This window comes from Falco peregrinus, chromosome 3 (genome assembly GCF_023634155.1).
Source record: "Falco peregrinus isolate bFalPer1 chromosome 3, bFalPer1.pri, whole genome shotgun sequence".
NCBI lineage: Eukaryota > Metazoa > Chordata > Aves > Falconiformes > Falconidae > Falco > Falco peregrinus.
The window spans coordinates 82,864,422-82,887,246 of record NC_073723.1 but is presented as its reverse complement, the minus strand read 5'-3'; the positions used below and the strand labels follow the sequence as shown (position 1 = coordinate 82,887,246).

The following is a 22,825-nucleotide window of genomic DNA, read 5'->3' as shown; positions in this document are numbered from 1 at the left end:
CCGACAGTGTCTTACTGACAGCAGTAAAACAGTTAGCAACATTGAAAGAAATTGTTTCTGTTCAGCGTACGAGACGTAATATTGCACTACAGTACTGTGAAATGCAGGCCATCAGCCACAGCTAATGAGTGGTTAGCGCACCTTCAAAAGGTAGATGTTACTGTGAGTATGGATTTGGTTCCCAGAGAACTTTTCTAATAAAGTCCACTCCAGGTGCCACAGGGATATTCTAACTTCACAGCCTTTCCTCCATGTTTGGCCTTATTCCAAATGGAGAATGTGGCTAAATAGCCAATAATCTCAGGGAATGTCTCTTTATCAAAAGTGTTCCTTCCCAAAGGTCTTGCACTCTGGCTTTATGTTCAAAATATCTTTCCACAAGGTGAACAGCAGCAACTCTACAAGCTGTGACTGGGGCTCAAGCTCAGAGTCAAATTGTGCAGTTTAGTAAGTACATTAGACTCCTTACAATGCAGAGATGCATTTATAGTAAGACATGGCTCCTTAGTCTAAACCAAAGCTCACAAGCCAATGGAAAAGCTCCCAGCAACTTCAATGGATTTACGCCCTGTACAAAAGCAGGTATCTTCTATCAGAAATAGCCAGGTATTTAGCAGTGAGCAGCTTTTTCCTTTCAAATATTGCTAAATTGTATGAAATGATATAAGTAGGCCCCTACTGTTGTGCTAATCTTGCCGTTTTCAGTGGTCATGCTGTCCCTGTGGGTCAAGTGTGCAAACGGCTTGGCGGCTCCCCAAGATTCCAGGTACCGGGTCATGCGGACAGAAGCTCTCATTTTGGCTCCATCAAGGGTATGTCGAGGTCTAATATGGTGCTGAGGGCTTCGCTTCTCTCCCTGGTTGACAGAGAATAAAAAGTGATATCAGCTTTGATGTTCATTACCTTCTGAAGCAGTAATGCATCATCTGGTACCACATATCTGCATGCTTAGGAACTTAAAAATGGAAAGATGCTAAGAACCTGCAATTCCTAATGATATTGCTGGGAAATATCAGAGACTTATTTCTGAAGAGCAGGAAAGATTTGCAATGCAAACATTATGTATTTGTAGGCATCGGTAATAGGTCTGATCAATACCTTATGGTAGTGAATTATTCAGTAAAGGATTAGTGGTCCTGCTCAAAAAGAACTATGACTGGCCACAAAATAAAAGTACTACTAACCTTAGGATTGATTACAAAGTAAGTCTTAACATTATGCTCTTTCAGATATGGGTCCCTCACATCTCCATCCCCATCTTCCACTTTGTAAGCTCCATTCAAATGTGCCAAGGTGACTGAGGTGATGTGAACACGGCTGAAATTATATTTTAAAAGAATGACAGAATCACAAATACCAACCAAAAGCATAATTTGAACCTGAACAGACTTTTTTACTAGATTTTGGATATACATTTTAAACATGGTTCACTTCTTTTACAGTCCCTCTAATCTCATTTTTAGAAGTTTTAATGGGCATAAACCTAAAAGCTTCCATCCACAAAAAACACTCCTTAAGTCACAGGAAATACTGAATTCCCTTTTTTTCCCTTAAATACAGCACTAAGAACTAATTCAGGTTTCTCCATGAAGGCTGATGGTTGAAGACATGGTACCTATGCATTTCTCCATGATACACAAATCCACATGTTCAAAGGTTAACAGAGAAGCCTCTTACCCTGGGACTCCTCCAGCCTCCATGTGATTTGCCAGAGTAACATCGTGGGACCACACATCGTACTGCCACTTCTGTAGTCCAATAACGCCGCAAAGCACATTCCCAGAATGCACTCCTACGCGCATATTAATATCAACTCCAGTTGCATCTCTCACTTTCCTGTAGTTGAGAAGAAAACCTGTGTTAATATACATAATAGGGCCTTTTTCTCTTTAATTTACCAGTCAAATTAGCAGTAACAACAGTGATAACATAAATTTCTTTTTAGCATTGTCTCCATTCTTTTTATGCAAGGATTGTTTTTATCTTATATTTTATCTTTCCCATTATCTATATTTGCAACTATTTGTAGTAAATATTAATTCTCATAGTCCCTTCTTTTATACTTATCTGAAATTATTTGTGAGGGCTGAACTAAGTAGTGGAAATGTTTGGTCTCGTGGTAGAACATGGGGACTATTTTTGTTCTACAGGCAGCTTTTGGAGATCTGGAACTATTGTTATGCACCCTTTTACCCGAAGACCCTAACAGCTATGCTCAAGACTTTCTCAAATCTGTCATATCTGAGAGGATGGATGCAAAATGTAGCACCTCAAGATATTCTACAGCCTGGTGGCTCATAGGCCTTTTGGGTATATGGGCTCAGTGCCATTCAGCTTGTGGAGAATATAGGCTCAACAGCCTTCCATATGCTTGGTGAATGCTGTACCCACTAGATCATTATACAAAGCATGAAGAGGCCACCCTCACTGTGCAGACCACATCTAAACCTTTGACTTTCCCAGTGACTTTAGACAGAATTGAAGTATCTGTCCACCCCAATCTAAATCTCAGAAAAAACTACACATAAGATAGGTATTAATCTTCCCACAGGAAGCTATTCTGAATCACAGGTAGGTTACTAAAGTAAAACAAACAGAACATTTTCAGACATATATCATATGGGTACGTAACTACATATATAAAGAGTTATAAAACTAATCCAGTTGTCTGCAGGCTTATAGAGTGCTAAGAAATGGGAAGACTGTAACTTAACTGGATTTATGTATTTAAGCCCCAACTCACGCAGACCAAAACCTAACCAGTAATAAACAACACATATATACATTTATCTTGAAGGAATTTAGGGTGCTGATGGAAGGAACAACTACAGAATAAGAAACCCAAATGGCTTCTGTATGAGTCAGGTTCATAGTTCTAGCAACATCTTCAGCCTCAATGACAAGAATCATCAGCTCCGTACCTTCTGAATTACAGACTTAAACTGGCCTGTTTCTCTTCTGTTGTTGAAAGGGAACGTAGAACTTAACAGGCTTAATTTGATATGGTAACGTCTGCATTTAAACAGTAGTTCTCAAGTGTTCTCTTTCTGACAAATGAAAATAACAGTAGTATGAAAGTATTTTTTTAAACCGTGTTTTGAAGTTATTAAAAAGAAGAGAGGAGAAGTTTTTTTATTCCTGCAGTCTCTATCAAGTGTCTATTGGCATCTCTTTCCACTTTGCCATTTTACACTCCTCTCATGTAGCTGACATACTTGAAAATGAACTGCTTGTAAATGATCTTTGTAAACAGCTGGCAAATGACAAACACCACTTTGCTCTGCACAAAGAATATGACACAAGTTTAACACTTTGGAAAAAAAAAAGTGTTTTACAAAACCAGACAAAGTGGAAGAGGAACATTCATCCTTTAGGAGTGCTTGTCAAAAGGCTGCCCTGCCATATCCTGCAGAGCAAGCCATAAAGTCTGCTTTATAAGCTCTCAGGAGTTAAGGAGGGCAGCAAGTAGACTATGTTCCAGAACTCAATCTTCTGTCTCACAAATTAAAGAAACCACAGATTTTAAATTAGAAATGTTACTCTGGACCAAATTAGGGTTTACTGCATCTTCTCTCCTGTGCTCTCTAAACAACTCATATGACAGTGCAAGCACTGAATGCATCTAAGAACGTAGTCTATCACATCCCCATAGGACATTTGCCTTACCTACACAGTATATCTGAAATTTTCCATTGTTATTTCACTTTCTGCTCCCACAATCTCTCCAGTTTCCCTCAGCACACCACAGTCTTTATGTCCATGCTGGCTGGGCAGTCAAAATACTCATCAAGACTGTATTTTTCCTATTGCAGCCTGGAATTTGAGTTTGTAGGGATTCTATGTTTTTCAAAGGCATGGTTAGTTTGCAGGTAGTTGTAGCAGCTTTACTCCACACAAGCAAGAGTTCAGGTCATTAGGAAAACATCTACTATTTACCTGAGCTTTGTTCATCAGTAATTCTGCACTAATGAATCTAAGACTCACCTAGTCCTGTCTTAAGCACTTTAACACATTCAGTGAGCCTTGAGCATTTAGTCCCCGGAAAATTGCCCTTTAAAAGCATAGTTCCCTTCTGGATCAGACCTGCAGCAATGAAATCATATTATTTTATTTTGTATCTAGTTTTCAAATTGGTGTATCCATCTCATCCACCAGTTTCTTTCACTTTCCTCTGAAAAGGAACTCACTTCACACTACCAAATCAAAGACCGCCTTTGAGAACGTATGGCTGAGAAACACCAGGAAGTCACCAGACAGACAAGGGGGTGGAGTTCTGGATGGAGGAAACCAGCACATATATTCATACACAAACATATTTTGCCTTAACAGGTAAGTTCTAGCCTTAAAGCACTCTGTTAAGGTGCCAGCTCTCAACATCACAGGCAGCACTGATATCTATGGCTTGATAAGGTGTGCACCCCACTCCTGGGCAAGCAGGCCACAGATTATAAGAAACATTGGATTTGCTCCAACATACAGCAGAGAAGCAAAGCAATTAATCAATGGGACTACTAACATGTTTTAATGAAAACAATCTGTAGTGTAGTGAGGCTGAATTGCTCAAAACAGAGTTACACATCACTAGGAAACAGAACTGAATAAGGCTTTGTATTACAGATCACCCGGCAGTTTGGTAGAATTCCTCTTTAATTCAAACAGAACTGCAAGTGAAACCATATTTAGGTGGTAAAATCTACACAGAACTGTTAATCTAAACAGCAAACTGCTTTATTTCAGTAATTCACGCACTGAGGAGTCAGTTTGCACTTCAGTGACTGAATATAACAAAAAATCCTATCTGACAAAAGACATTTCAGACAGAGTGAGTAAAACATATACTGAATGACATACTTGCAACAGCAAGAGTAATACTACTAGTTTTACAGGCCACAGAAGTATGTCAGGAGATGCTTCCACACAAAGATGCAGCAATCACACAAAAAAAATATGGAGTTGATTAATAATCAGTAGTTTTTATTCATCTGCAGGCTACAACACTTGACATAATACTTTGAAAGCATTTTCAAACACAGGGTATAGATCTCACACTTCTTACAGAGATTTAAACAGGCTGTGATAAACAGGCATCTGTCTACAGGAGTGTTGTGAATTCTGGCTGCAGTAATAAAGTCAGATGAAAATGTGCTATACAACTAAAAGATAATTTGCTAGTGTATAAGGCTGCTCTTACCAAGGAGGACCCTATCATCCAGCATTAACAATGAACATACTTGATAGCAGTTTGAGCAGAAAGTTACTTCAAAAAAAATCGGGAAGTTCCGAAGTGTGAGGAACCGACAGATTGCTCTCTGAGCTCAACTAAAGCACTGCATTATGATGTGCAAAATTATACTTTCAGTTCTTTGCAAAGGGCAATTGAGTTTAGCATTTTTTTTCCACCAGCCTGTAACCTTCTATAGTTTTCTTTAAGTAAAAAAGCAACAGGTTGACTAGAAAATCTATGCAAATGCTTTTAACTCACATTTACCACACAGCACACAGATCTTATGAAACATAAACCAGAAAGCTCTCATTTTTGCTGCAAGGCTGGGGAAAAAAAGCCAGTATTTTTAAGCCAACCAAGGCGAGGGAGTCAGAACTTAGGGACACTATTTTATTTACTGCTCAACTGAAGGCATATTAACTTTAGTTCCTAATATGGTAGAGAAGCAATTGGTTTAATTATAATAATGTTCGAGTATAGCTAAATGAACAAAACATCCAGTAAAAGCAACTTAGGAAACCCCCAAATCTGTAGATTTTAATGCTTGGCAAGGAGAAGCACTCCGAGTACCATTTAAAAAAGATTTCTTTGGACACAATGTAAGGTACAACTGTATCTGGATGAAGAAAAAAATTTTAGGAAATGCAGCAACTTGATTCCTGTACTGAGGTTAGTTTTACAAAAGATCCCTAAACCAAGATCAAAATCTTAAGTTTCCACAAATACCACACCTTTTCCATGAATACATTAAAAGGCAAAGAACCAAATTTGCAGTAATTAACCTGTCCATACAGTAATTACCCTGGATCAAATCAGAAGACCAGGCAGCTGAAAGCCGAAACCTTCTTGTGACTATAATTACACACATATAAGGGTAGTATTTATGATTAGAGGAATCACTGTTTAGTTAATCATTGAGACAACACTGTTCAACATAACCACGCATTTCATGACAAGGTACACATCACACATATACCTCACAAGGATAAAGTAATTTCTTACTTTGCTACCTGGACAGTAGTAAATGCAATTTGGGCAAAAACATCAAAATTGGAACTGAAACTTACAGAAGAGCATACCAAGTTTTAAACCCAAAGTCCAGTTGTTTAAAAAACCACAGGGGACTACCAAATATCCAGACCTCCACATGATACATATTTTTGCAGTGTAGTTCACCTAATACTGCAATACTGTGTATTCACCTAATACTGTAATTTTAGTGAAAGGAAACATATTTTCAACAGAAAAGATACTTGTGCCATTAATGATAACGACCATAAGTAACCATTTACAGTGTTTTAACTCCTAAAAGCAAAAAAGAACTTCAGGTGTGAATTACAGAAAACGAATTATCTGACTTTGGTTAGAAAAAAAAGAGATAGAAGGTTTTTTGATTGTCCTTTCCTCACAAAATGTTTTCTAAATGAGCTAACAGAATCAGACCCTTGCTCATCAAGTAAACTACAATACTGAGCTCAAGTTTCTGGACAGGCAAGTTTAAGACCCTTTGGGATGACGTGCAGACATCCAATCCAGGTTTAAGTACCCTCTTATTGAAACATGTCCAGCTTTGGTGGCAGAACTCATTCCGGGCAAGTGTCTTACAACAGAGTTATTACTGCTCTGCGCTGAGAGTTCGATCAGCAGTCAGGTGAAGAGATGAGGGGGAGTAAATCTGTCCTTTTTTCAAGACTTCTTTGTAAGTCCTATCATCCCGAAGGGGGAACTGCTATGGTTGCCTATAATCTGTTCCCAATCTACTCATTAGTAATAAGCTAGAGGATTCCTCAAGTATGCCTGTAATTGTATCCTCAGATGCCTTGAAGTGTTAATCCATCAGATACAACCGTATTTCTTTTTCCTCTTTCACAATCATATCAAGTCTCCTGTTATTACTTGAGTTACTTGAAATAAGTTAGAACTACTATTTCAAAAGCAATTACATTAGGATACTCAAATTTCTTGTTGTTTTCTCTTTCAAAGACAGAACAAGCACAGTGATTACGGAAAAGAAATAAGGGACAAATACAGTAACCCACAAATCCAAAATACTACCGACAAGCACAGAATTAATAGTGCCTTAATGTGTTAACTGGAAGAACTTTTTAGAAAGTCCTCACTTAAACAATAAACTACAGAAAAGATGAAACTAAACCTAAACCTGAAGTCTAGTAAGAAAAACATATTTAATTGCTTATTTAACAACATGGAGGTGGGCCTCTCAGCCCAGGAATCAGTAAGCTGTTAAAAATGTCTTTGGTAGACACGCTCAGTATCACTCCACAGGCTCAGAATTTGAGGCATCTTAACTGTGAAGGAGCAACTGCTCCTGACCATCAATGAACTTCAAACTCAGCAGCAGCCAGGAGCTTTGGCCTCTCACAGAGCCATTTGACTAATCGGTGGGTGGCAGCATCATGACTCTGCAAAAAGCAAAGCTTCCAAGTCTTAAGTGATGTCTATTGAGTTATTTACCATCTTGTAATCACAGGATCATGGAACAGTTGAGGTCTGAAGGGACACCTGGAGATTGTCTAGTCCAAATCCTGCTCAAAACGGGGCCAGCTAGAGCTGGTTGCTTAGGGCTGTACCAGTTGGAGTTTGATGATCTCCAAAGCTGGATACTCCACAAACTCCCAGAGAAACCAGTGTCAGTGCTCAGTCAGCCTCACAGTGAAAAAAGTGTTTCCTTATGTTCAGAGCAAACCTCCTGTGTTTCAGGTTGTGCTCGTCATCTCTTGTCCTGTCACTGGGCACCACTGAAATGCCTGGCTTCACCTTCTTTGGGAAAGAAGACCCCCATCTTCCCGGGGAACGTTATGGAGCAGATCATCCTGAGCACCATCATGCAGGACAACCTGGGGATCAGACCCAGCCAGCATGGGTTTATGAAAGGCAGGTCCTGCTTGACAAACCTGACCTCCTCCTGTGACAAGATGACCCACCTAGTGGATGAGGGAAAGGCTGTGGATGTTGTCTACCTGGACCTTAGTAAAGCCTTTGACACCATCTCCCACAGCATTCTCCTGGAGAAACTGGTTGCTCATGGCCTGAACGGATGTACTCTGTGCTGGGTTAAAAGCTGACTGGATGGCCAAGCCCAAATAGTGGTAGCAACTGTTACATCCAGCTGGTGTCCAGTCACAAGTGGTGTTCCCCAGGGCTCAGTATTGTTTAATATCTTTATCAACGATCTGGATAAGAGAATTAAGTGCACCCTCAGTAACTACAGATGACACTAGGTTGATCTGCTTGAGGGCAGGATGACTCTGCAGAGGGATATGGACAGGCTGAATCGATGGGTCCAAGGCCAGTCATAAGAGGTTCAACAGGGAGAAGTGCTGGGTCCTGCACTTGGGTCACAGCAATCCCAGGCAATGCTAAAGGCTTGGGGAAGAGCAGCTGGAAAGTTGCCTGGAGGAAAAGGCCCTGGGGGTGCTGGCTGACAGTCGTCTGAACGTGAGCCAGCAGAGTGTGGGCCAAGGAGACCAACATCATCCTGGCTTGTATCAGAAACAGTGTGGCCAGCACGACAAGGAAAGGGATTGTCCCCCTGTACTGGGCACTGGTGAGGCTGCAGCTTGAATGCTGTGTGCTTCTTTGGGCCCCTCACTGCAAGAAGGATGTAGAGGTGCTGGAGTGTGTCCAGGGAAGGGCAATGGAGCTGGTGAAGGGTCTGGAGCACAAGTCTTGTGAGGAGCAGCTGAGGGAACTGGGGTTGGTTAGTTTGAAGAGGAGGCTCAGGGGGGAACTTACTGCTCTCTACAACTACCTGAAAAGAGGTTATGGGCAGGTGGAGGTAGGTCTCTTCTCCCAGATAACAAGCACCGGAACAAGAGAAAACAACCTCAAGTTATGCCAGGGGAGGTTTAGATTGGATATTAGGAAAAATTCTTCACTGAAAGGGTGGTCAAGCATTGGAACAGGCTGCCCAGGGAGGTGGTGGAATCACCATCCCTAGAGATGTTTAAAAAATGCATAGATGTGGTGCTCAGGGACATGGTTTAGTGATGGACTTGGCAGTCCTGGGTTAATGGCTGGACTTGATGATCTTAAAGGGTTTTTCCAACCTAACTGATTCAACGTTTCTTTGCACTCTCTCTTCAGGTACTTAAATGCATTGATGAGATTTAAGCTTTCTCTTCTCCAGGTTGAACAATCCCAGCTCTCTCAGTCTTTCCTTACATGAGCAATCGGTCCTTAATCATCTTTACAGTGTAGTGATGACATAGCCTGGCACAACTCAACAACTTAAAACAATCCTTTGCTTAAATTGAGATCAAGATTACCATGCTAGACTCTGCAGTGAAACACACAAACTACTGCAGGTCTGAATGTTTCAACCATCAGCAGAGCTACAGATAGAAAAGAGACAGAATTTTTATTGTTGAGTATTTAACAAAAAGTTCAGTACTTACTTAATGGCTTCACACATGTCCAGTCCCATTTTCACGCAATTCTTGGCATGATTTTGAAGAGATATAGGTAGTCCAGAAACACAGTAATAGCAGTCACCTAGGATTTTTATTCTCATACATTCATTTTCCTGGAGAAAAAAGCAAGGTGAGATGGTCACTTTCAACTTGAATTATATAAATGAGGGGTTATTGTTACAAAGACTGACTTAAATGATATTAGCAAAATCACCCTATTTAAGCTTATTTCAGTAGAGAAGGATTTGCCTTGCTAAAAAAGAAGTGCTGTCTGAGTTTTGTAGGGATGATTCCTCCATTTGTTATGGTCCTTAACGGGAAAACCAGGAACGAAGTTCACTGCAAAACATGTATCTCAAGTGTTGTTCACACATTAAAGAACTGAGCTGAAGTGCACTCAATCTAAATCAAGGTTTTTTTTGTTTGAAATATGATACAGAAAGACCAAGCCTTCTACATTTACATCTTTGAAGATGTACTATGCAGTACTTCCTGAAACCAGCAGTCATAATCTTATTTCTATCCTTTGTAGCCTAAGGCAATATAAGGATTTATTTTTTTTAACCAGTACTGGACAATAGTTTTTGAACTCATAAAAAACACAGAAAATTTGTATGTGTTTTAGTGTTTCTGATTTCACCTTCACACTCAGCATGAAGTTTGATGTAGTTTTTGTAAAAATGACACCTGAATAAACAGAAGAAAATCTTCTGATTGTACGAACCTTTCATCAAGTAATCAAGAGACTGTGGCCAGTAAATAAAATTGTTTTGATCAATATTATCTATTAAATGCTTTTTCAGAGATCAGAAAACTGACTATATCAGTTTTTAATTTTTAGTTTCTTAATCCTTGTTACTGTAAAGAATCAATTTAAAGAGCTGTTCACCTGCCATTAAGCTTTTTTAGGCTTCATGAACTGTCTCTGTTGGCCCTATTGGAGAGAGCTATCTTGGGTTTCACAGATTATCACACTGGCAGAAACACACTGTGGCACTCAGACCAGAGCCAGATTTTTTATTCACACATTTCTAGTCTAATCCTCCTGCCAAAGCCTCATAAATGTTGCCTGAAGGTAGAAGAGTCCCCCAAAAGAAAAAATATCTTGAAGATGCCTTACTTACACTAACCGCAGCAGCCCAGTAGAAACCCACCTTTGCAATCTGATCAAACTTGCCAAACAACTCATTTAACATGTGCACTAATTCCCCAGGCGAGCAGTCACTGGCCAGGCGAGTGAATCCCACGATATCAGCATACAAGATACTACAACAGAAATGAACAGAAACTTGGTAACACTTTCCTTCTGCACAGCTCAGAATTACCAACACTCAGCAAAACCTGAGAGTAGGCATTCTGGACTTCACAGCAGTATACCCATACCCAAAACTGCTACTGCTAAATGTAGAGCAATAAATATATTTATAGGTAAACCTACATTTTCCTTTATAGGCATTATGTTTATAGTTAATATATACCTTTATAGGTACTACCTTCACAGGTATTACCTTTATAGGTATATTTACAGGTATTTATAGGCATTCTATATGTAATTTGTAACAGTGTATTCAAAAAACAGAATTTTTTTTCCTACTCACAAATCGGCAGTATAATAATTATTTCAATAAACTAGTTTATTATCAGAAATTGCTTCATAACTTTTTATCACTGTAGACATTTTCTGTCTAGATTTACCTGTCAGTGATATGCAGCGTGGAAGTCTTTGTTCACTTGTTACTCAGACTACTAAATTCAAGCTTAATTGCTAAGATATTCAAGCCATAAACTATGTTTCTATTCACCACAAAAAACTGACCAGTTCAGAAAATCATGCTAAGGAAAAAGTATCTGTGCTCACAAGTGAAAGTGAACTTCCACAAAAGTCCTGCAATACTTACTTTAAAAAAGTAATTTCTAAGAATGTAATTCAAATTAACTTGTTCAACCAAAAAAACCTAGGCAAAAATACTTGTAAAGATGAAAGAGTATTTAAAATAAATGGTGAATTATTTTTTTAACTTCTATAAATTTATATTTAATAGAATTCATTTGTCAGCAGAATATTTTATCTCAGGTGATGTGTAAAATATGTATGTGATACAGCTGCCTCTATTTACGTCATACAAAACCTGAGAAATTGCTCCAGTTAAGAAAATTACAAATTGATAATAATGTAACTGACACGAATTACAATTTTGACTAGTATACATGAAAGCAGGATTTGGTACTTTAACCTGAAAAATTAAGATGTTATGAAGAAAGCCTCACGTTAATGCGTGGCTTTTTCTAAACAACTCCTTTGTGTTACCACCTTTGTTGTTCTTCTGGAACATGGAATTGTTAGCATTTGATCCAATTAATGGATACTAAACTGCTAGTTGTTGAAAAACTTATTAAAATAATTATTTTCTTAATTACTCCCTTAACACTTCCTTTTCAATTTTTTTCTGAATGTTATTGATACATTTTATTACAGTACAATACCTTACATTGGTGTGCCTTTTGACATACAAATTGTGGAAGTTGTTGGTGTTTTCCAGCTGGCCTGCTTTGGGACCTTGTAACCTCTGAATGATCTCTGCTTTCATTTCCATGGCAATGTGAGCAGGCAGTAAAGAAAGTAGAAGACGCTCCTAAAATTTAAAATGAAGTGTCCAGAATTTCTTTAAAAAGAATGAAATTAGCACGGAAGTAATACTGTGCAAGGCATACTCTACTGTCAACACCCTAGAATATTTTTGAGCCTTGCACTCAGGCACTTGCCTGGTATGGCCTCCAAAATCAATCAGTTCCTTGAAGAACTTGACAAAGATATACACAAATTTCCAAGTAATATCCAACTTCTTCAAGGTTTTGCGTATATTAGAAAAAGCTTAAGCTAAACTTAACATCTGAAGAAATTATGTACAGTAATCTATTCAATATCTGAGTAGGATGAAGGAAATAGGGATTAGCAAATAAAGCAAAAGCTGCAAGGACTATTCAGAGGACTTCAGGGAAATGCAGTCCAATTCAGGGAAGAGTAGGCTAAGTCATTCTCTTTTTAATGTATTTTAAATGTTTAGTTATAGTTTTAGCAGTTAGACTGAAAAAGAAAAGATGAAATCAGGACATAGAATATATTGAAAATATTGGACTTTTGCAGACTATTTTGATAAATACTCTCCCTTTACTTTAACATGGCATTTAACAGACTCAAGTTTTTTGAAATTATTAACCTAAAAGGAAATATATATAAAAAACCCAACAAAACCTACATATTTTTCCTTATCTTTTGTTGGTATTATACTCATGGTCTTCTCCTTGTGAAACTTTCTTACATCAGTACATTTCAATTTTGCCCATTTTACCTGTTACAGCTTTTCATTGAGTTCCCACTTGTCTGGAAAACTGGATCAACAAGGGAATAGCTAGAACTCTGCAAAAAAGCTCCTTCCTGCTTTGATCATACTCCACCACAAGACTGAACAGGAATTTCCCATTTTCTCATAGGCAGAGCAGAGAGGCTAATTCTGCCTAAGCACGAAAACCAGAACCCTGAACCAGTGAGGAGAGGGAAGGCAGCTGTAAAAGCCCATGATGGAGTCGAAGAGAGAAACAGCTATACCAGAGAAGATGATGAACTCAAAATGTGCATGGTCTGCAGGTGTTACTCACAGTGATGGGTTCTCTTTGTTTCACAATGTGTATTTCTGCAGAGTTTGCAGTTCCATTCACAAAGATACCCGAAGTGTAACCATTAATCCAGTGCTCTGACAGGGATAATTACTCCTGTTCAGGTCTAATACCTTGAGTAGAGCATGGCAATAACAGGGCTATAGACTCTCTGATATTTGCACCTAACTCAGCTACCCATCTCTCACATATAATGAAGGCTTCCCATTCCTCATGGCATTTGTGTACCTGTAAGCACAGCATTAACTTACATGAGGCCCTATGAAACAGATCTTGCACGCACTTTGTAAAAAACCCTCTATTTCAGTGAATACAGAATCTTTGTATCTGAAGACAGAATCTTTGCTGCTAAGTACACTGAACTAATAATCTTCATTTTTTTTTCTCACTTTGGTGAGATCTAAATATAATTTTAATTCACGTATGTATGGACTGCTCTTTATTTTGCATACTAAGGCATATCACATAAATGGTAAGACAAATCATGAAGTAAATGTTCAAGATAAAGCATATTTGTCTCTAGCCTAACTAAAGGAGGCAATAGCAAGAGATATACTGTTTTCCTACTTCTAGGATCTCAGCTTTGACACTTTGTAACTGAGAAGCATATACACAATTGACTTTTCATCAAAATGTTAATGCGGCTTTATCTCTTACATGCAAGATTAATGTAGTATGTTCAGGCATTTTAACAAATACACATCCAAGAGGCCAACGTGTTTTCATTTCTAATGCAGTCCATGGTCCATGGTGGAGGTATTCTGCTAACTTACTCTTGTAAGTTACTCTTTATCTAACAGAAGTTGCTGTTTTGTGATGTAAAGGACAGGTCAGCACTTGTTAACAAATATAATTAATAGTTAACAAAGAGGTGAGTGTCTTAGCTCCAGTTTTACATCACTGCTCCTGTTGTGCCACAGCTAGTAAATGCAAGCTAGCTCACCATCTCCCTATGACTCCGTTATGATTCCAGACATGCAGTGAGACAGACACTCAACGTCCAAGTTACTGAGTCTTTGAAACTCAGAGAGGCTGGCCAAAGGTCAAAGAGAAAAGCAACAAAAATTTTCAAGAAAGCAATAGAAAAAGGTTTTGTAGGAAGCAGTGTAAAGTCAACTAACTATAAGCGAAAGAATCGTAAGAGGAAAGGGAAAACAGAATGCCCTTATTTTGTAGGAGACAGCAGGGGAGACGGGATATTTCCCCTCCTTTTCTTCTCCAGGCCAGACCACTATTCCACTCTGCTTAAACGTCCTGGTGAAGCTGTTCACCACACCAGAATTTACCTCCAAAGAATGTTTTCCTTCCACCATTTCCACTGTACAAAACAGAAGATTACAACCAGAGGTGGTTTTACAGAACTGCAATTGGTGAAGCACACTACAAAATACCTTGCCATGCCCAGCTACACCTAAATGTTTCAGCCATTCTTTCCATAATGCAGGCTGCAAGTGTTCATATTTCAGTCCTGAAGTTACCATTTGTGTGATGACGTGTTACCAAGTCACTTATTACATTTCACACAGATTGTGAATTCTAGTTTCTTTCACTAAAAGAGAACTGTGAAAAAAGGTGAAGCTCAACTATTTTTGAAGATCATGGCTGGGCTGGTCAGCTAACCAAATACAAAATGGTGACAAACAAATTGTTCCTTCTCTTTCTGCTAAAAGGTCCTAAGAAATGCAAACCATTTAAGAACACCTATTTGTGTTGTGTCATCTCTGCTGTCTAAAAAGAGCATACTGGAACGATCAAAACTAATTACTAATCAGATTTCAGTGCCAAATGTGCACTGAAACTTCTGCAGACTGGAACAGTGAGGCATATAGCAAATCAAGACTGCTGCCTACAATAGCTTTTTGATTTGACAACACATTCTATACTATTCTCTCAAAGAGACAAAAAATCTACACATCAAAACCTAGGTGAACTAATATACAGGACATTGACTTTGAGTCCAAACACTTGTCTATTTGTAGTAGACCGAGAAGCCACTCTCAGAGCCACAGCTTGCAAGGAAAAAAACAAAGTAATTCTGAATGCAGGTCAAGATGCAGCATTTAAAATTCTTCAGAATAAAAATAACAGTATCTGCTTCTGGTGAAAGAGAAACTGCTATGCTATAGTAATAATGAAAATCCCCTCACAAATGTTTTTCTTTGATATATTACCAATATGACATTACAGACAGTACATGCGATTCACACACGCAAGACAAACTATTTCCTGACTGTCCATGTTTTCTGGTGCTATGCTTTCCCCTCACCACTCAAACCACTCCAGCCACTTGTAGCTGAGGTCTTAAGCCCTAGGGCTAAAAGACAGAGCAAACAATCCATACTGAACACAACATTAGAGTGTTTTTCAATACTTTAGGGTTAAGTACCGCTTTCTTCTGTGAACAAGTCCACCTAGATCCCAGTAGATGGCTACCAAGTAGTCATTCTCCCTGGATTCTCTAACTGAAGATTTTCAGTGATATCTGTCAAACTGTTACTTGAGTTCCTGTTCTCTCAAACTCTCACAGCCAAGTTGATTTCCTTGTCAGAATTTCCTCTGAATTACACAGATTACTTTAGCAGTCATTCCCAGTTACTCATCCCTCCCCTAAAGCTTGATAACCTCTAGATGTCTGTTTACCCAGAGTAAGTTAGCATATCTCAGTTAAAGATCATAGCCCTATGTCAGGTTTTGCAAGGTGGCAACTGTATTTGAAGTTTCTTGCACAATGGTGGTCATACTGTTGTTATACAGTAAGCTAGCAAAATATCCTCAAATGCTTGGTATGGTATGTTTTCTTAAGTGTGTATTTCACAAATCAAACTCTTCATTAAACTGAGGCAATAGTGCTTTATTTATTTGCTCATTCCTGTTTTGTTATGTAAACTGCCAATTGTGATTCAGTCATTCATACAAAATTATGTGACTATCAACTCTTTAATGAAGCATAAATAATTTTAAGAATTTATAGATTTCAAGGTCAAACATTCTCCCACCTACTCTGATCTCTTGAATAATATAGACAATAGAATGTCATCATGGAGAAACAAAGGTATTCTGATAGGGCTCACTACATTAAAATTAGCTTAGCGCCTTACTCTCAATGGAGAGAGACTGTCCTTCAAGACAATTCACAGAACCTAATACTGAATTTCTGCAGAGGCAAGTCTCTCCCTCTCCCTCCATCTCTTTCTCTGCTCTCCCCCAACCCTTGCCCTCTCCCAGGAGAGAACTGCAGTCCAAATTTTGGTCTTACTGGAAGGGATGTCCATTCCTGAGCTTCTGATGTTGAAGAAATCTGCAGAAAAACTATATATATGTAGAACAACAAAGCATTATAGGGAAATTTTTGTCACTGTAATCCTATATAGGGATATTTTTGCCCCTTACAATGTAATTTAGGGCACTGTATATTGAATGCTACTTTTCTGTGGGTTGAGGTTAGTTTTCAGACTCCCCTGGCACATGTCCAATCAACTATTTAGCAAGTTCTACAAACCAGTCAGTAAGTCAGCAGTAAGAGCTCTAGAAGCAATTAACCTATAAATGCATCCAGCTTTACAACAAAGTTTACAAATAAACATGGATAAAATAAAATTTTCAGCTGCCCTTGAAATGCGTCAAGAAATAATCTACAAGAAAGGAATCTTGCAATTCCTGATCACAAAATGATGAATCAGCCATATGGCTGATAGATACGGTGATCAAGAGGGTACTTGTATGGCAAATTATGGTACTGTTTACCCAGATGTCATGCACATTCTCTTAAACACACCTGCTAGAATAAACAGCTGTAAATTGTTTTTTCTTAAAGCTAACTTGTACTCCTAACTGGGAGGTGAGATGGTTTTCAAAAATTAAGCACTATTATGTCCTTAAATTTAATCCTATGTTACTAACCTCCACCAACCTTATTACTCGTACTGAGACCAATAAATTGCATTTTACTTACACAGACCAAGAAAAGTATTCAATCTTGATTACAGATACATCAAGAGATGGAGAATTCATCAACTTAGCTGTTTTTTCTAGTGGTTAATCAGCTAAACTGTTAAAAACTGTAAAAATATGTTCTGTATTTCTTACTTTGAGGTCTTGGTCCTGCTATACCTATCTCAGCTCAAGATTAATGTCCACACTCTTTTCCCTGTGAAGATAAACACTGATCAAATAATTATTTTTTTATTTTGATCAGATAAACACTTAGCTCTATAAATCTAACTATTTTCTACACTCTGTTCTATAAACCCTCAACAACTTTCAGACATTTTTTGAAAATTCATTTGACACAAATCCTAACATTGTGCTCCAGTAAACACATACACACATACCCTCCTGCCTCATTCCTTGCAATATGTCCATGACTTACTTACACTGCAGAACTTTCTGATGTAACACTTCTGGAGTTCCCTGTCTGCTATGTCTCCAAAATCTTTTTCAAAGTTGCAGACTTCCAATTTTCTAGCTGACCCATACTCTTTGATTTTAGAATTATGACTCTCCAGAGATTTACTAAAAACTATCTTGATTAATATAATTTATAAAGTATTCCATGTTATGGTATTTACAGACCAGTATTTGGCTTTTCTGCAAAGATGATTGTCTGTGATTGTCTTCAAATATCTCCTAGATCATTAATAAAAAACACATAATAGCATAAAGGATGAGAACTGGTTCTTGCACAACATGGCACACATACCAATTCATTGAACATCTCCACTGACAATTTCCTGTTATGTTACTCAAAATCCATTAGACTGTGGTCTTTTGATGGGCAGCAGTGCCAGTACTTTTAATGAGGATGCCCAGCATCATTGCATCAAACACCTTACTGAAATCTGCTGGTTTTGGAAAGTTATTTAACCTAAGCCTGTTTCCCCTTAAAAAACTGAAAACCATTTTTGTATGACTCAATTTCCTACAAAGTTGTTGAGTACATCACTCTATTTCTTTCCAAATACCAAAGCAGCATAGCAGCATCTTCTATTTCATATTGATTGTTTATACTTTTCCTACCTAGCAGCAGCCCCTTCCTTTGTTAGGATGGCTTTTTTCCTGGAATACTTCCCAACTGCCATCACTGGCCTTGACAAAAACAGGCAAGAATTTTTCCTGACATCTGGAAATCTCCTACATACCACATTTTTTGTCATATTGAACATTTTTTCACATATCTAGTTGCTGGGCTTGCTTTCACTCATGCCTAGTGCAGGCTTTCCGCCACAGCTGACATCTTTTCTGATCACAGAACTATGAACTCTCATCTGTTCATTAAGAACCTCCTGAGGGGCTCCCCATTGGCAGCAACATTCACCTATGCTTTATTTTTATTTTTCCCTGTGAAAAATGAGGTTTTTTCAAATCCCCAGGCATAGCACCATAAGATGTTTTATCTTCATGATCCTGCAGGTGAAATTTCAAGGCTGGCAATGCCAGGAGCTAATATCAAAATCATAAAAACAATGCTCACAAGTGGAATGAGAGCACCATCCTCTCAGTCCTCACTACTTCAACAGCCATGGGACGCAAACTCCGTCATGATGCTATTTTGCGGAAGACAAACCGTAGGTGTCTGGGAGCTGCTCCAGTGAGAGAGGGAGCCCCACGTCGGGGCTGCCAGTAGGGCAGGGCCCAGCCCCGCAGCCAGGCAAGCAGGGCAGGCCCAGGGTGGCTGCCAAGGGTCCAGGTCACCAGCCCAGACCATGGTGATGAGACATGTCCACCTGGGTGTTGAGACTGAACCAGGGTCAGGGTGAGGCTCAGGGAGACCCAGGAAGTCAGTCATAGGTCAGGGGCTGGGGCCAGACCGAGGGGTCTGTGGCCAGGCACGGACATGGTGGCAGTTCCACTGGAGCTGTAGCTAAGGCCAGGCTGAGAGGCACAGCCACAGCTGAAAATAAGCTCCCAGAGGAGGGGCTGGATGAGGACCTGTCCCCAGGGAGCTGCCCAAAAGCCTTTGCCCAGGAGAGTGGGGCTGCCCTCACTGCACCAGCCCGAGCTCCAGCCAAGCTTCCAGGAGCAGGGAGGTGTCTTCAAACCATTTTGCAATTTGTGACACGACTTGCTCACTTAGCAAGAACAGTACAACTGACCTAAGCTTTTGACAGAAATACACGTATTGGTTTTCAGGCTAAATACGCACTGTTCTGCACCCTCAAGGTGCCTAGCTTATTTGCTGCTGAGTAACTCTGTGGATGTACAGTTAACATCCAGCCCACCACCTCCATCTCCAAATAACACTAAAGCTACCTGAAAGCACCGCTTGGCTGCAACAGTTTCAGTCTGTGGGTCTGAAAGCTCATTTAAATGCACAGGCTCACCACATATTTGGCAAAGACAAATTCCTTCAAGGAACTTAAGGGATGCTTAATGTTTATGCATAATTACAGTTTGCATATGCAGGCTGCCTATGACTAAATTTGCAAATAAGGTTCACTACACCTTCAGAATATGTGCCTATCTTGCGGCTGTTCAGGAGACGAGTCATTCAGCAGCAAAACAATAAAGTAAAAGCAGAACATAATGACATACACAGCTAGAGCTTCTTAATTAATTGACACAATCTCAAGTTTTTTTCTGTCTGATCCTGTTAACTCTTGCTTTAAATTTTATATATCTCAAGATCACTGCTTAATAGACAGAAGCAGAATTCTGAAAAGAATCTGTCTGATGAGATTAACATGGTTATTACTGTATCAGCCTTTAATAATGGTGAAGTATTACACTGCTGGCATTTGCTCAATAAAATTATTTTAAACAATGAACCCTTTGACTCCAATACATCTCATTTCACATTTTTTTGAGAAGAGTTTTATGTTATTTTTTCACTAGAAAAGAACAAAACCATACAAAGCTCCTGAAGAGCTCATGGCTCTTCCTTCTTCCAAACCATCCATGGTATATGTCAGGGAAGATATTCAAGAGTACCACTTGAAAAGTATCTATGCAGCCCCTTCCCCAGAGACAGAGGTTTCCTGTTCAGCTGCCCAGTTTAAAGAGTCAAACCCTGTGGTTAAAAGCATAAAATCCAAAGCAAGACCAAAAGCAAGTTTAAGGAATAGATCATGTCTGAAGCAGACTGCCAGCATAGCTCCTCCGTGCCTTTCTAGTTGGTGTGAAACTGGTTGGTTTTACTTCAGACTTTGCCTGCTGATGTTTTAGCCATCTGCTTAGAGAATGCCAACTAAGCATACAAGAATGGATTTATTTCTGTCTTTCACTGGTATTTTTCCAATATTTTATCAGATACGACACAGATACCACACATTTGTGTGATGAAATGTTACTCACCACACAGAAGAAGGACCAAAACCAAGGATCAGTCACCATATCCACCTGTCAGGGGCTCATAAACACTCCAAAGTGGGTCAGAGAAAGCAGTCAGAAACAGGGGCAGACAGCAATAAAAATGAATCAAAAACTCTGAAATTCTGCATTAGATTTGTCAAGAGCAGAGGTAGATAACCATTACTTTGGCCCACACAACAGTCTATTTAAATGGGGGGGGGGGGAAGTTTATTCAAGCAGAAGCTAATTCAAGAAATTTATTTCATCCTTATATAAACGAAAAGTGAACCTACAGGAAGGATCTGTCCTACTTCTTGTGAAACAGTGATGATAAATTTTAATGACACAAGTTGTATCTTTTAACACCTTTTTTTCTGAGCATCAGTAAGTTTCACTATTTATTCAACAGCTCACTTCCTAGCCTTGAAGACAGTAGAAGCTGACTCACCCTAGCCAGAAATCAAAGAACAGGCAGATGTCTGGAGGATATACGCTGTTACTGCATTCATAGAGCGGACCTTTTGTTTCCTTACAATGGTTTAAATAAAAGGGAACAAGAATGATTTGCATTGTATCTCTATCTCAGGAATTAAAGTTTCTTTTTTACTTATTCACAGAATATGTATCTTGTAGCAATCTCCCAACTGTTCTCTAATGATTATATTCACTCGCTAGTAGATATAGAAAGCTTTAAATGAAAAACTTTGCTCCCACCGGAAAATAAACCAGAAAACTAGAGTTTTGAAAACCAATTATTTTTATTTTGGGGAACCTGATCAGGAAAAAACCCAGTAACTTACTGTACTGCAGATACATGCTGAACTATTAATGAACACTTATTACTAGGCCTAACCACAACCCAAAATCTAGCACAAATCATAGCAAGGGTTAAAGCTTTAAGAATTATCTTTGGTTTACTTCCTAAAACTCCCAAATAACATTTTCCATGTTACTGTGCGTACAATTTCTGAAGTGTTTTCTATATAGGATCTGGAGGTATTTAGGCATATAAGAATGAAGACAGAAACCCAGGCTTAATCCACAGAATGACTCAGGTGGTAAATACAAGACTTTCAAGTGCCTTGTCACCTAGAGAAAACCAATCCCAAGAGGACAGGCACTAAGATTGTGTGCATGCACAGAGTAAAACAGTATCCTCAAAATGCAACTGAAAAAGATTAGTGCTGAAAGGGGAGGCCACATAAGTAGGACATGCCCAGAAAAGGGTGTTGCTTAAGATTCTGTACAGAGCCACCAGGTACTTAGCTCTGGGCTGCAAGGATGCACCTTTATTTGCTTGGGATTCTGCTGAGGGCAAAACAGTCTAGAGTCAGGGAATTTTTAACTGAATTAATTTATTGCAAACAAAACCAAGCCTCTCATTGCTGATTGCAGTTTTGGAAAAGAAAAAAAAAGAAAATACACACTGAGACATACAGCCATCTATCCTCAGCACTTCTTGGTCCCAATTTTCCTAATTTTTGCTATTATACGCAGTCCATCAAAATTCCTGTTACAAGGTGACAGGCAGTGTAGGAAGTTGAGCTGGTATCTCTGATGGTTTGTTTCTGCCACTGTGTGCTTAACCACTTCTGCTGCTCTATGCTTAATGGTTTCTGCTGTCCTTTTCCTCAGTGTCTCTGGTCCAGCCAGGGACCTTGATGGGCTACAGTGCCCTCAGGTGTGTCTGTGCTCCAGCATGGGTTGTTCATAGGCCACAGCCCCTCAGCGTTGTAGGTACCCTCTTTTTATGCAGAGTCCTCTACAACAGCTTGTCTCCAGACTCCAGCAGCTGCCTGTTTCTTTCTGAACTGTGTTTGGGTAGGGGTGCTGTGGACCTCTGATTAGATAATGCTTTGATGCTCAATGGGTAAGTTTTTGTACAGAAAGCATTTTTTTCAGTGGTTGTTTTCATGCACCCCATGGTAGGCTGCAGGCAGCTTTCACTGGCATGTGGCCATTCACAACCCGCACCCTGCAGCTCACCACTGCAGTCCCCTGCAACATGCAGCTGCTAACACAAGCTCATTACAGAGCCTGAGCTACCAGTGCTGAGACACAGGGTGTTAGCTCCAGAAATCTTTGTGTTTTAACAGAATATCCAAGGGTTAGACAATGCACTCCATGAGTTACCTGTGTTCAGAGCAGTACTCTGCCAAAAGAGACCTTCTCTTTCTTCCTATCCACAAGAAAAAATGCTTATCAG

The 22,825-nt window shown here is 39.2% G+C and overlaps 1 protein-coding gene across 2 annotated transcripts in view; it reads right to left on the bottom strand.

The window, feature by feature from the left end:
- ADCY2 (adenylate cyclase 2) overlaps positions 1-22,825 on the bottom strand; it is a 225,116-nt gene that overhangs the window by 66,339 nt on the left and 135,952 nt on the right. For both annotated transcript variants that reach the window (XM_055800387.1, XM_055800386.1), the window contains exons 5-10: positions 12,142-12,290; positions 10,812-10,923; positions 9,643-9,770; positions 1,678-1,836; positions 1,185-1,317; positions 680-856 (exon numbers count right to left, since the gene is read on the bottom strand). In XM_055800387.1, the coding sequence (XP_055656362.1) occupies positions 680-856; positions 1,185-1,317; positions 1,678-1,836; positions 9,643-9,770; positions 10,812-10,923; positions 12,142-12,290 (858 nt within the window). The remainder of the gene's footprint in view (positions 1-679; positions 857-1,184; positions 1,318-1,677; positions 1,837-9,642; positions 9,771-10,811; positions 10,924-12,141; positions 12,291-22,825) is intronic.